This window comes from Rhyacophila brunnea, unplaced genomic scaffold, assembly GCF_057557595.1.
Source record: "Rhyacophila brunnea isolate RB1 unplaced genomic scaffold, BYU_Rbru_1.0 scaffold_3, whole genome shotgun sequence".
NCBI classification, from domain to species: domain Eukaryota; kingdom Metazoa; phylum Arthropoda; class Insecta; order Trichoptera; family Rhyacophilidae; genus Rhyacophila; species Rhyacophila brunnea.
Window position 1 is genome coordinate 29,680,670 of NW_028232965.1, and position 16,225 is coordinate 29,696,894.

The 16,225-nt window shown below is 31.3% G+C and overlaps 1 protein-coding gene across 7 annotated transcripts in view; it reads left to right on the plus strand.

The window, feature by feature from the left end:
• Positions 1-16,225, plus strand: part of vg (transcription factor vestigial) — a 114,226-nt gene that overhangs the window by 84,204 nt on the left and 13,797 nt on the right. For all 7 annotated transcript variants that reach the window (XM_085952006.1, XM_085952004.1, XM_085952008.1 and 4 more), the window contains exons 6-7: positions 870-998; positions 1,266-1,351. In XM_085952006.1, coding sequence (XP_085808132.1) covers positions 870-998; positions 1,266-1,351 — 215 coding nt within the window. The remainder of the gene's footprint in view (positions 1-869; positions 999-1,265; positions 1,352-16,225) is intronic.

Here is a 16,225-nt window from a genome sequence, read left to right on the forward strand (position 1 = left end):
GAGCTGAATGCCATTGATGAGGATCTCTTCTTGGCCCGCAAAGCAGTTGAACATGACTTTATTCTTTGATACATTTATTTTCAAGCCTACTTTGTTGCTTACTCCAGCGAGTTCCTGCATTCTGCTTTGGAGGTCTTCTGAGTCTTGCAAACTACTATTTATTGTCATCGGCAAAGCGCAGATGACTCACGTATTCTCCATTTATGGGGACCCGTGTCATTCCAGTCAAGTTGCCTAAATAAGTCTTCAAGTGTAGCTGTAAATAGTTTAGGTGAGATACCTTGTCGGACTCCTTTGCTGATAGGAAATGCTCGATGGTTGCGCTACTGTATATATTATTGAAAATATTTATATAGCGCCCGGGGATTGATTTCTGAGTGCATCGAATATTGAAAATTTCTTTATGGAATCGAACGCTTTCTCATAGTCTATAAAACCCATGGATAGCGGCAGTTTGTATTCCTGTTACCGCTCTGATTTCTCTGATGACTTGGATATGATCTATAGTGCTGTATCCTCCTCTAAAGCTCGTTCTACTGGCTGGTTCTCGTCTAGTACATATTGCAGACGGCAATTGCAGAATTTTATCTTAGTGGATTATTGGATTTGCATCCTTCTGCTTCTGAGGTAGGTATGGCATTTGCATCTTTATGCTATGCATATCTTGGACTAGGACTTCCATCTTTCTGCCTCTATTAAAAATAAAGCCTTTAGCATGACGATTCTTAAAAAAAATCATTTTCCCCAAAAATGGAGTTGCATCCGTCTCCCTCTAAGGTACAGATATTACACCGTGATTGTCCATATTGTATACATATACTAAATTATACTTCGGTATTTTACTGTACAAAAACATATTATTTGTTCAGGGCTGTCCACGAATATCATCATCACCACAATACGATGGCGCAATACGGAGGACTCCTTCTGCCCACCAGACTTCCTCACCACGCGCAGTACAAACCACCTGTCGACTGGTCAGCATCTCATACCTCTAGGTGAGCTAAGCGACCGACTTCCAGCAGTTCAAATAAATTAATTTCTCTATATTTATATTTTTTTATAAATTATGTAATAGTTAGACAGGTTATACATTTTTAAAAATAACTAATTTTCTTGTCTTTTGTGTTTGGTACAATACTGATTTTTACTGGGAAAATTTTTTATTATAAGAATATCGAAATGATCGTTTTACTAAACATATCAAATGATTATTGATAGATTTTTTTACGTTTTAACAATAAAACTGTTACTTTTTAATACAGATTACATGAACAAGCAGGAAGTGCACACCATGGTCACGCACATGCCTTGGATACATCTGCTTACTCTAGTTACCCCACAATGGCTGGTAAGTTACAAATGATAATTATTTCATTAACAATAATTATAATAAACAATAGCGGAATAAAGTCCGCGAAGATCCCGAGCGCTGGTTGAGGCCGTGTTTCATGTACGAAATTTGAAATATTTAGCTTATGTATATGTTAAAATACAGTTAAATATGTACCTAATAATATTGTACTTCAAGGATTTTTTTACACATGTGTTAGATTGTGAAAACTTTATATTTATTTAAGTTTTGAAACTTACTTTGTGAAAGTGATAGTTTCCTGTGCTTCAAGGAAATCAACCACTGATAATAAATACATACATTGTTAAAAGCCACACCCGTCTTATATTATATAGGTATAACTTTATATATGACAAATTAATGTTGTAATCGGGTGAGGATAGGTTTATATTTTTATAACCCGTCAGAGCAGTAAATTTATTTCTATAGTAGAAAAGAACAAACAACATAGTCTGATGTACATATAGGTTAGATTCATCGTTAATCCTAATTTATTATCATCTTTTACGTACTGGGGATTAAGAAAACATACCTAAGACTCACTATGCATAACTACTCCTAATAAAAACATTCAAATCTGCACTGAAAGTCTTCTAGGATTATCTCAGAATGTATGAAAGTAGATATAAATTATAAACTACTAATATATTCTACATGCTGTAGTTATACCGAAGTTTATTTTCATTTCTGGACTGTACTTGATGTTATTGGAATATGTGTCAGTATTTTTTCAATAAATACATAATTTACAGATATAGGTACCTACTTATATAAGTCGTTTTATAAATGTTAATAATATGTGTAATAAGTTATTATTATTTATTATATTATGTATGGAATGCGTTTAAAATTATTTTAGTTGTAAATTTTAATGGTATGTGGGTAACATAATTATGATTTTGCATTAAAAATTTCCTTTTTTGAGTACATAACTATTCCATACGACAATTATTAACGATACGCACTTAATATAATCTTACGGCGATTTATGAGATATAATTGTTGTCTTGAATATATCGGTACTTATAATACCTAGATTAAAAAGTGGCTTTTAAGAAATGAATCCATCAAGGGATCGATTTAAAATGACTGGCAAATACAGTTTTGTCGAATCTTAATAAAAACTTTCCCCAAGAGTGTGGTATTTTTTACTTCACATGAATAAATTGTGGTATTATTAACAATAGAGCCAATTCACATGAGCTGAATCTCTAACATTCCGACTGTTTTAAAAATCAATCCTGACACAGCGACAGTTTTTTCTTCCGCGAATTTATCATCGGAATTTGCTCTATGGTAGTTATAGTACAGCGTGGTTGTAACGCCCATTACCTATTATACCTATACAATAATAAAACTCGTACAAATAAATTTTTATATAGGTACATATGAGTAGGTACGCATTATCAATTATGGAGAAATTGGTAAACTCCTATATTTTATGAGTATGTACTACTAAGTAGCACTTCAATATTTATATATTTATAATTTTACGGTTTTTATTTAATTCTACTTTTTACAGTTGACAAATACATGTATTTTTATCAAAAATTGTGTATTAACTAATTCAGATATACCGGGATTCACTGATTGGGATCACTCAGATCACTGTGATACCTATTACGTATAATGTAATCATTATCTAAGTCATTCAAGTAATGATAAAATAATGATGATTTTATTACCGTAATACCTACATTAGTCAAAAATTCATACAAAATACTTGACTAATAGGTACGAAGAATATTTTTTTCACGTCAATCTTATGTAGGTTTCTAATTGTCTAACTACCTACTGAATTCTATGTAAACTCACTATTTGTTATGAAAATCGAACAGTAAGTTATTAATATCTTACCAATAAAAAAGGTTTCGGAAAACATTTCCATCGGCAGGTAGGTATGTATGTATATATCTACATATCAATAATTCTGGTCACCTTGAGCTTCAGTATCCTATTATATTAACTTTTAATATAATCATGTTTCAGAAATATTAACATATTTATTATGAATTCTACTAAAATTTATGAAAAATTAATTATACTACAATTTTATTTATAAGTAGGTAAGTATTTTATAAAATTTGGAATGCGGTACTTTTTTTACTTAACTACAATTATATAATTACATAATAATATGACCTTATTGACAGTTTTATTTTATTATACAATTATAAAACAACAATCTTAAAAGTTTGATTTAAATACTGGCAAATAATTTAGCTGCATTCTGGTTTTTCTGCGGAATTCCGTACTAACAACACTCTTTATAATACCTATGCGATTTTTTCAAGTGTCGGTTTTCCAAGGACGTAGCATCATTATGGATTCGTTTAAAAATAATTATATTAGGTCACTTTTTAGACGTCTCTTTCGCTTGCCACCGGCATTTGGCAAAGCTCGACTTTCGCCCCAGTTCGAGTGAAGTTCTGTCGGCAGCTTTCAAAGCCCCTCGTTTTTATCAAACAGTGGCTGGCTTCGGCTACCGACCGCGCCACATTTTCGAGCGTGCTGCTCGCGTAATTTTTTACTCTCTCCGATGCAGAATTTGGATACAGTGGCGCTTTATTAAAAGCTCTCCAAATTATGGGCCACTATCTCTCATCACTTTGCTTTATGGACTAAGTCTAATGATGACAGGAATGTGAACTTTTCGGAAATGTTTGCTAACCACAGCGTTAACAATAAAAAATGAAATATTGATAACACAAATAAAAGGTACCTAGATTAATATGTAGGTACACATGGTCATTTTATTATATCAATTGAGTACCTTGGTATCAAAGTGGGACATAAGCCATTTACAAAATTTTACAGGAGACTCACAAACATGTGTGAAAAGTGTCTGTTTTTCATATAACATACCAACTTTAAACTCAAAAATCTCTATGAAAACTACCGTTTTTGATACTTTTGGTAGATTTTTTGATGATGGTGATGGTGATTTTGGTGATGCTACTTGCACTACCATAATCAATTAAAACATGAATTTAGTGGGAGTTGGCGTTTGTCCTACTTTGATACCAAGGTACGTCCTGTAAAGACCATGTAATACGAGGCCAAGCAGTAGATAACATATTATAGCTTAGCTTTAGTTAGTGACGTTAGCGTAGATATATTCTAAAAAAACAACAATATTATGATAAAATATACCAATACCAACCAACCTTCTTAACAAAAAAACGACGATTTGCCTTAACAATAAAATTCGTCTAACTAAATGATAAGAGATTGTTCTGTTACTATGAATTTTATTTATATGTAATTGTATTTTTAAACAAAATAAATCTATAATAGCATATTTTTTTCTGAATATAGAATTTTTGCGAAGTAATTCATTTACCATATAATGTCATAGAAATTTAGCTAATTTTATATAGGTTTGATCAAATTGTAAGCAAAATTCGTAGCTGTATACCTACCTATTGTATTATTTCAAACTGACAAATGCAACGAAAGGACGTACACAATTACCATCTACTGAGAATTTAGACATTTAGATCATTTTTACGAAACCTACTCTCAAACAGCAGAGGTTTTAGGTACGTGGTACGTGAAGATCTGAGGCTCTGATAATTTTGGAGGCCCACTATGTCGGTACTTTTTTCAAAAGTTGTTATGATAGTATTCATTCCTTAATTTGCCACACCTAAACAACCCATAGCATGCCTACCCCCACGGGACGTCAATGATTAAACGGCATGCAGTCAATGTGTTATCAATTGATTAATAGGTATGAAGTGGTTTTCAGCCAATCGGATTTTATATCGTATGATGTAGGGTTGGCCAAACTGAAAGGTAATATACGATTTTCGTTTGTAAGGGCGTCTTCATGAGCGCAGCGAAAAAATCAAACTTCATTAATCAAACATTTCTTATTCATATTTAAAATTTCAATGTGTATTTTTTCACAAACTCACAATGGAAATGTATCACATTTTATTGTATATGCTCATTTCCCTAGCTAGCAAATCTACCTACTCGATGTTTTCAAATAACACGAAATATATTTTGTATCATTTTCTTTACCAATATAATATCGTGATAAGCACACGACGTCACTGCGTAGTATCTAAAAACTACAGGTAAAGTGGCCCTTGCCTGAACACCAGAAGACACTTTTGCTAAATCAAAAGTACCAATACATACTTTAATTTTATGCGTAGAAGACACTTAATAAAGTTAATAGACAGTGCATAACGAATTCTATTAGTTCAATTACCACTAAACCTACTGCGTGAATCAACAACGATATTATTGAGCAATTTATTTAATATTCTATAACCTTCATCAAAATATGATAATCGGTATCCCTGCATCCTTATCAATTAGGTGGGTACGTATGGATATAGGTGCATACATATCTACTATTACCAAAGATGTTGCAAAAACGTTTAATAGAGATGGCGCTTAAATGTATGAAATCGAAGAACGACCCATGGTCTACTCCTAATGATTGAGTTACCTACCCGAAAAAATTCTAAAAGGGCTGCATGTAGACATAATGTGCCCATGACTTTTAAAAGCTCTGCAAGCCCAAATTAAGCTTCAATGATCTAATATCTACTAGGTACCTACATTGAATTATTTTTGTTAAAAATATATTCATTATCAGAAAATTACGGATATACCAACACTTTTTGAATTGCATGACAATTTATTTCTAGATTCTAATGGATTTAAGTTTTGTACTATTCTAGATATACTATTCGAAAAAGTACTAAACTTAAATCCATTAGAATTTAAATTCAAATTCCATCAAGTACCCTAGGTCGATAGTATTAATATTTATTTCTCGAATAAAGCTGCCGTTAACCGTGAATTAAAAAGAAACCGGTGAAATGCTTTTTAACGATGATAAATAGTATTAATTCTAGTATACATATTTAAAAAAAACACTATTAATTATAAACTCTTTATTTTTTTTATAAATTTAATTATGAATTTGGTACCTATATAATTATGGAAATAGGTAATGTACTTATAAATTAAAACATAGCGATCTTATTTATGATATTTACAGTTTTTTAAGTCCAATAAATAAGATAACATTTAAAACAAAAGTAATTATAACGTTTATCTGAGAATAATATTACAATATTCTAAAGGCTTCATAAAGAGATGTTTGATGAAAATTGAATTGGTTACAATGGAACCAGGTTTCGTCTTACAATACATATTTAGGTAGGTAGGTATATTTGAATTTTTAGGGTGAAATAAAGTTGAAGGTAAATAAAAAATGTATTAAAAAAAAAGTGCCTATAGTTTCACTTTCACGAAACTTTCATAAAACATTTAAAATGTCAAAATAATACAGTCGGTACCTATGTTAATAATTGCAAAGCAACTGGGAATAAGACAAACTAACATTTGCCCAGCTATCTTTTTAAGGAAACCAAAGAAGGCTCTTTCTTCTATATTATGCAACATCTTTGACTATTATAATTTCCAACTTTTAATTACGCAAATATATTTGAGTCTTATGTATTGTTAATTTTATTATTGTATGGAATGCAACCCACCCAAGCTCACGCCAAATGGGGTTATTAGGGCGTGCATCATTCGGTCAGCAGAATTCAAGGGGTGGCAAAACACACGAAAATAAAACATTTGTATATTATTTAAATGCAATTACATAAATTAAATCTTTTATTGAAATATAGTATGAAGTACCTAACTACAAATAATATTGCGTAGGTATTGGTGAACGGCGACATTTCCGCAAATCGATGGACGAACGCAAAATACTATATTTAAAAATACATACTAATTTCATATTAAGAGGTTTAAAATTTCCAATATTTTAATGAACGAATGCATCATAGCTGTATACAAAACTGCAGAGTCGGAAATTGTCATAAAGTTATAAAATAGGAAAGGGAAATTTTTCTCAATAAGTTGTCATATATTATACCTACCAACAAATAGTAAATATTATTACCTTTTATGTTATGAAATATCACGTTTAAGTAGCTAAATAGATAAAATTAATATTTCACTTAATATAAAATAATTATTTCACCGGTTTTATGTCCATTAAAAAATATTTGTGGTATCACGGTGGCCGCGCGGCTTAAGCGTCGGACTACCACGCCGTGGGTCTTAGGTTCGAATCCTGGGTCTGGCAAGTACACATATTGTTTTTCAATTTGTGTGTGAGTCAGGGTATGGACCTAATAGGTTGAGCATGTGGCTGACATCCATTTCTCGTAAAAAACAAAAATCTGTTAATACAAACCACTACTCTGTGGAGGCCCATATGATCCTATTAGTATCGGACATGGTCGAATAAATATATCTAGTTCATATTATTATATATTTACAATAAATATATACATGATGTGATTTTAATTTATTTTAGTGGTTAAAATGAATACTACTGTGGTTCAGTCATTGCTAGTTAGCAAAAAGGGGCGGATTGTCTCAAAGGAAGAAGGTTTCTGTTTAGTATTCAGGGCGTTGAGCGCACTAAAATAAAAACCAAAGTTAATGCCAGGTGTAATGTATCCAAGATTTAAGGATAATCTCTTTTATTGAAGTGTTTTAAATTACCTTTGTAGAGATTTTATTACAAAATCCAAAATTTACACTCTAAGTAATTATCAATTAGCATTCATGTAGGTTACCAGCGGCACGGTAAAATGGATATATGTTTGATCCTGTAGGTAGAGTGTAGACTTGTAGAGGGACAAATCAAATCAGGGCCGGATTGATGCTTGAAGAGGCTTTGGATGAATAGATATTTACATATTTGGTGATCTAACAAACATCATATTAAAAAGTTATTTACAATATGTACTTTTTTCAGGTTTGCTATTGGTAAATAAATATTCGCTCAATATTTCATGAAAAATCTATGATTTCTAACATTTCAGACTTATTTGAGTACAGGTCTAATCAATTTTGGCCAATGGTATTTCGTAAATAGTTATGATAAAATAGACAACAATCGCCTTAGGAATCATAAAGCGATTAAATGCTTATATTTGACCTCATATCGTCCAGAAGTTTGCACATTTTTTCATTGTTAATAAACGACTTCATTTGCAGTGTACATGGTTTAGTGAAAAAATAAAAAAAGAAGTGTAAAAATCTGACGTCACAACTACTGCTGTATTTATAACACTATGCAAGTATCGTATATGTATTTTGAGAGGAGGTTTCCAAACCTGTTAGTGCATTGGGCCTTTTGTCGCAGATGGTAGACAACTACTTAAAAGTTTTTTTTAAGCACGGGAAGTTTGTAATAAAAACAAATGCGCACTTACTGCGCACCTTTTTATTTGAAATCATTATTTGCGTTACACACCTATTATAATCGTGTTAATTGCTTGTAATAATATTAAAAATTACAATACAATGTGCAACCAGCATTCAAGGTAGGTACCTATTTACTTAATTGAGGAACGCGAAGAAAAATAATTACATTTGACTTTCTCTTCCGTCCGCTGGCCAGCACTTTTTTGCATAAGCAGTCAGTATTCCTATGTTTGCTTGTCATTCATTTCTCATTACAAGCGATATAATAAAACATGTCAAACAAATTGCATGTTAAGATAGAACATACATAATAGTGGTATTCATCTGACAGTAGCTGTATGTAAATTGAATTATAACAATGCTATTACTATTGTAGATTATTTTGGAAATCTACCTAATTTCTCCATAGTAAGAAACAAATTCAATCTGTTTTTTAATTATTATAATCTACGATTTTATTATCTACACTCAGTGAAGTGCCCTGGATTGCTTGCACTGTTTGGGCAGACATAAAATGGCATCCTTTTTCATTTTTAGTTTCAAATTGTATGCAAAATTATTAGGTGCTTTAAAACTCGTAAACTCTAAGTAGATAAATTCAATAAAAATCTTCAAAAAAATACACAAAAATGGTATTTTAGTATAAGTTCATATTATCACATTATTATAACACCATCTACTGAAGATTGGAGTATTTCTACGAAACATTTTTCAAACAGTGGTGGTTTTAGTATAAGTATAGGCATTGACAAGTTTAGAGGCCTTCTTAGGTATAACTAAGATGTCGGTACTTTCTAACGTAACGATCGCATCGTTCGTTTCATGGAAAACCGCCAATCTCTTCAAAAGGTATACCTAATGATCTTACTCGTTCCTTCGCTTGCCGCCTTTAAACAATGCATGACCAGCCTGACGTCAAGAGACGTCACTGTCGACGTTAGATAGAAATATATGGATGGACGAAAAAATATCATGTAAAAATAAGAAACATTCTTTAATGATCTAAATTCTTGTTAATTATTAAGAACTTTGTGCTGTTAAGCTGCTTATCTATAAGTTATTTATAAATATGCTTCATGTAAATTAAAACAACAGAAAAAGATTGCCTAAAGTCCTCCTTTTAAGTTGGTACCGAATTTCATATTTTTTTTATATACTGCCAAAAAAAATATCTTGAGTCTGAAACCAAAAATATTATATTTACACAATAATTAACTAATAAAATCATCCAAATGGTCTTCTAAAATCTTCCAATAAATTTTTGTCATGCTTTGTAAATGGATCCCATTAGGTACTGTCTACTGTAATGAATAACTACAATATTTACTAATTATTATGTACGTATATTAATAAGGACAACAATGCTATTTTCATGTGTTTATCTGTCATGTCATCATTTGACTTGAGACTAGTAGTGTCAGACTAGTTAGTGACTGCAATTTATTTTTGAACGAAGCCAAAAGCCCAAATTTATTTTGAGGTTACGGGTAAAATGTTTCTTTGTTTCTAAAGATAATGGCAAGGAAATGCACCTAAGTTTCTCATGAGATACGTGAGTTCGAATCCCACTTTGTTCAAGGTCTTCTTCAAAGAATTTTCCCAAATTTATATTTCTAAGGTTGTTTGAAAATATGCGTCCTAATCAAAGACGTATTAAATGGACAACTCATTTCATATTGGCGATCACGAGAAATAGTGCACGAAACTTATTCACAGATGTATAGGTAGACGTCACGTGATCATATGACGTTGCATTTCCATTATACGATATCAAGCTTCGAGAATTTAGAGTAATATAGCCTTTATTGTAACGGCGTATTAATGTCATCGCGTTAGAATTCTCGGGTTACTTACGTCTTCCGGAGATTCAGCGAAACGCTTCCAGGCATTCAGCGAAACGATTCCGTCTCTATTCCAGACGCAAACTGGGAATTCTGCCCTTAATTAATAACTTTAAATATTTTTGTAACTCGTTATTTATATTATTATTCTTTTTGTTGTGTGTATAATAAATACATGCCTTTTATCAATTAATAACACAGTTTCGAAGTATGAATACAGAAGAAAGTAGGTACCTATGATAATAATACAAGAGAACGGAGGTAGATAAATATAACAAAAAAAAAAATAGTCAAACACAATTAAATTTTTATTGAACGCCATTTATTCGAGATAAAAACAAGTTATAAAAATATATTATTATTGTATGTTTGACGTATGTATCTTCGTACATTTATTTTCAAACAGGCGATACCAGTTTCATCATTACGACATTTTCAACTGAAAGTTGATCCGTGGAAAATGTTATAACAACGATACCCGTATATTATCAAATCATGGTAATGATAACAATGGTATTGTTAATTTAATTATTATGACATAAACAATGAATGACAAAACCAGTATCAGTTTATTGGAGAAAATATTATTTCAGCATGAAAATGATAACAATTCTATTACTGTTTATTTAAATATTATAGAATCACAACAAGAAATGAGAATAAAATCAAGAATCAAGTTATAAAAAATACACGATTAACGTTATATTATAGGTGCATGTTTTAATAATTCAGAGAGCAAGCAAACAGAGAAAACAACAGAAAGTAAATAGAAATATTCATAAAAAGTAAATGGAGCACAAGATATGAGATTAATAATTATTAATATTATTGGCAAACATACAAAGTGGAAAATACTATTGAAGTATGACAATGATAACAATTCTATTACGATTCATTATGGCGTTCTAAGAAGAAATAACCGTAATGAACAACAATAATTAAGTTCAACAACAGATAAAACAGAAAAGAAAAAAAAAGAAAGAAGAAGATAAAACAGAACAACAGATAAAACAGAACAAAATCAACGACATATAAAACAGAAGAAAGTAAATGGAAATATTCGGGAGTAAAAATGATAATAGAGATAAATGAGATAATAATGACAATAAAACCGCTAAATCCATTGACATAATACTACTATTCTCCCTTCTTCATTATTTCACTTTTTAATTTGTAGCGATTCAATTATAAAAATATATACTTCCCAATACATTTATCGATTTCGTGACAAAAAGTATTTTTAATTAAACAAACGATGTCAAAAAATATGTTTAATTACATATAATAAATTGAAAATAATATTACCAGTCCGTTCATGCAAATCAATTAGCTGAAGTACGGTGCAAACAGTACTACCATATTTGAAAAATTGAACGAATATATACCTTACTGTCATTACAATACGGACCATATTTATAAATCACCATTTGTGCGTTGAGCCCTCCTAGGAACGGAGAAATCATCGCTGTTCTGTCAAATTGTTCTGTCATTGAATTGCATCGAATAATATCGTTTGTCAATATCTAAAAATGGCATTTTATCAATAATAAATAATACTTACACATGAAAAGTTATCCCATCTTTCTTGGAGTGTTTAGTAGAATTTTTTTTACAATTTTTAACTAGGCACATTGGCATTTTGTAACACAATAATAACGGCGGTGTCGAAATGTAACGGACGCGAACGGCAATTAGTTCGATATTTTGTATGGGCAGACCCAGTGGTGTCGCCAGACCGCTTGCAAGCGGAATGTTCATTTGAGCGAAGGATACCGATATTAAAATATGAATTTCGCCATCCGGCAGACCCGACACAAAGTGAGTGTCATTTTAATTTCCACATGATTCGTCCATATAAATGTCATTGGTCCTAATCAAAATGCTTTACATTTTAATACGCATGTCTTAATATGTTCAGGATTGGATAAAAATAATTAATTTCAATTATTTTAAATAAGTGTATGACATGAAGTGGAAAGATATTTTTGGAAAGGGCTACTTATAATAATTACCTTGGTTCAATGTAAAGAAGGTTGTCACTGACCACTGAATTTGAAAATACCCTCCGTTGCATGGAAAAATACCAGGATTGTACCCTAGTGGTTAGAGCCATCATTCGGCAAACAAAATACGTGTGTCTGGTCCAACATTTTTTTAATACGTGCCTATATTTCTTAGGTTTTCCGATAGTTTCCGAAAGTCACCTAGTTTGGATTTAAAGATATTTTAACACTCTGGTGGTCAGGAACTAAGTCCTAGAATCTAGATGCATAGATTGTCAAGTTACAAGCATAGACCAAATTTCAATGAAAGTTGCTGAAATCTTAATTCGTGACGTTATATCGCGTTTCGTCGTTATTAGTGTGGTTATATTTTAAATTTTGATTTCCTAATAACTAGATAGATACTACTAAATTTTTAAATTGCCAAGAATGGTAAAAATATAAAACGGTACAATAAAGTATGTAGGTACATCGAATAATTAATATAAATTTTAAATAATTTAATGGTTGCTTTCTTAGTCGTTAGCTTAAGTAATTAAAGCAATGCGGATATAGTATTCCTTCCTTGTAAGATAGAATTTTACTGGGTACGTATTTTTTTATTAATATGGCAGCAAAATTTACACAATTGAGGTTAATTCTCAAAGTGGCTCATATAATAATGTTTTAGATGTCAACGTGAAAGTAATATTATAATAATATATATTTAATACGGATAGTGTTACTTATGTAGATACGTATTCATTTATCGGTAACAAGTAATCGATATTGAAAATTATTTATTTAAATTGTGGTTAAAAATGAAAGATGTGAGATTGTTTAACATAGATAAATGGTGGATGAAAATGTCACTAGCTTAATGCACAAATGATTTGTTGATATATTTTACTATTTAATAAACAGCCGTTTTACTGCTAAATAACTAATAATACTAATAACGATTCCTGGTATTTAATGTATTAGCTTCTAAGAATATAGGTACATATATGATTAAATTAATACAACTCTTACATGCCACTTGGATTGTATTAAATTTCACATAAGTAACATAAATAAAAACATGTAGATGTGCTGAAAAGAAAAGAAAATTATTATGCATAAGTCCATAGATGGCTAGTTTATATGTCTGCCTAAATTCAACTTGGATCAAAGAAGAGCAGTTAAGTGATAAAACAATTTCCATCAAAATTCGGAAACAATGAAATACAAAGCCGAGCCGCGAGGCCGAACCCCAATATTTTGCACAATGCTTTAGCATTGACATGAAAAGCAAGAAAAGGAAGCATTGTAGCCTGAAATCTTCAGACATCCCCTACCTAAGCCCCACCCCACCTAACTTAATATTACTTATTATTACTTGGCAAGAGGGTGGAAAACTCTGACTTTTAGTGGCGGAGGTGTTTTATTCATTTGCAGGGGGATAACTTGAGAAGTACCTATTTTGGTTTTTTGGGCCGCAGATTTAAGTAACTCGGAAAAATATTAATTTTATAATGTTTTGTGGAAAATGGAAAGCTCTCTTTTGTTTAGCTATATTCAAAAGAACGTTCTTTACAATTTACTGTTCTTTGCATCATTTGATTTTCAAAGGTTGTTTTTATAACTGCTGTCATCTGGATAGAGGTAGCTTGTTATCTACGTCGCCAAACGACTGATTATGAAATAATAAGTTTTTTAGAGTTAATTATTATTCTTTATTGAGTATTAGATATATTTCACCTAAACGAAATTTAAGATTGAAACAATCTTTTTTATTGAAGAAAAATTACTTGTTAGAGCGTCAAACACATAAGTATATATTATACCTACATTGAAGTTAATATCCCCACCACACCACATCCGCCCCGCACTACACCCGGTCTTAATCGGACATATCACGGGAACCTACGTTTGGATCAGAATTTTTTATAACTAAGAATGTTTTAAGAGCAATGTTGCCATACCCTCAAGTGTACTTTGACTGAATTTACATGGGAGAGAGGAGCACACGCAATATTAATGGTACAATCTAAGTAAAGAGATCTTCAGGTTAACAGTCGAACGCCGCAAATTTTCTAAATGTATATAATAGAAAATAATAATCTTGTCCCTACACACTACCGCTAAAGGCGAATGCTTTATCCCCAAGTTATACGTTGTGTGATCGAACCCTACTCGTTTATAGACTTTTTTTATAATAAATATGATGTATGTTTATGAGGTGGTAAAAGAATTTAGTAGTTTAGTGTGCAAGAATTAATAATATCTATCACTTACGTATAATTTAAGGCGTCCCCGGAAAAGGGGTTAATATGCAAAAACCAAATTGATCAGGAGAGGAAAAAAAACATTTTATTCGATCATGCGGTCTTTTGGAGTATATCTGTGATAATAATTATTATGTTCATGAAAATACTCTTTATCATTGATAATTTTTTTTGTTTATTTTGGATAATAAAATAAATAGACCCCTTTTCTACGGTAAGCATTTTAGTGTTGCTAATATCTCAAAAAGTGTGACAGTTAAAATAATAAAACTTTCCAATATCGTGAGCAAGACTTGTTTTAGTCAATAAAATCACTTTTTGACATGATGTATTATGTAGACCCCTTTTCCCGAGATGCATTCAATTATTGAATAAATTCAAAATTAGTTAAACTTCTTGAATTTCTATACTAGGAACCTATTCGATTTTGACCTGATCATTATAAGAGACAAATTTAATTGAAACCTATCGACAAAAACGAAAAAAAAAATGTCATTCATTAAAAGTTCTTAGAATATTTTTTAGGTAAGTAATGAGAATGAAAGCTTTCCTTAGACATATTGAAGTACATTTACTTACAAGTACCTGGTCAATAGGGTCGTTTATTTATTTAAGGACTTACTGCTTCATTATCAAAGACCACCAATCATGTGGCATTGATAGAATACTGGCAGTATTGATTGTCCCATAAACTTCGTAGCTACAGGTTACAGTGAATAACTACTTCCGATAAAAATCTTTGCAAAAATGTTTTCATCGAATCGAAAAAAAGCGCCGGGAAAATCGTGTCCAGCGTAAATTTATTTTCTCGTTCTGTTATAAATATCAAACAGCGCCGTTCACAAACATGGTTACCAACTTCACGGAATCGCTAATGGAACCATTCTTCCCGCGTAAACGCTGCGATTAAATGTTTTTTTATGAGTTTCATTTTCAAACAGGCGGCCGGCGATCGATCGCGCGGTCGGCCAATCAGCGCAAGGCTGACCACTCCCACCCTTCCCGTCTACGATTATACACACACACGCACGTCATCACAACTACTATACCTACACAATTTCATTTCCCCCTGTATCTAACTTGTATATGTTTGTACAATACGGCACAGTAGATCCTACTTTGATAAAGTGTAGAGTTTCTCAAAATGTTCTGCCACTGTTAAAATAGTTTAAACTTTCAAGTATTACCGTAGACTCGATTTCTCGGAAATTGGAATTACATTGGAAAATAATAAATGGCACAGATGTTTTTCGACACGACAACTCAGAATCTCTATTAACCTATCTAAATACTAACACATATCATTTAAATAAAATTATATTCAAGATATTTTCATTAAACTTGTAAATGTGGAGGCATTTATTATATTATGTTGTCATCAGTTTTTTTTATATTTTTATTAGCAATCGATTAAAAATGAAATGGAATTACATATTATGGTGCAGAAAAAAGATATTTTACAAATTTTACGAATTCACAATTCTTAACCAGATTTAAAAAAAATACTCACTGACATTAAAG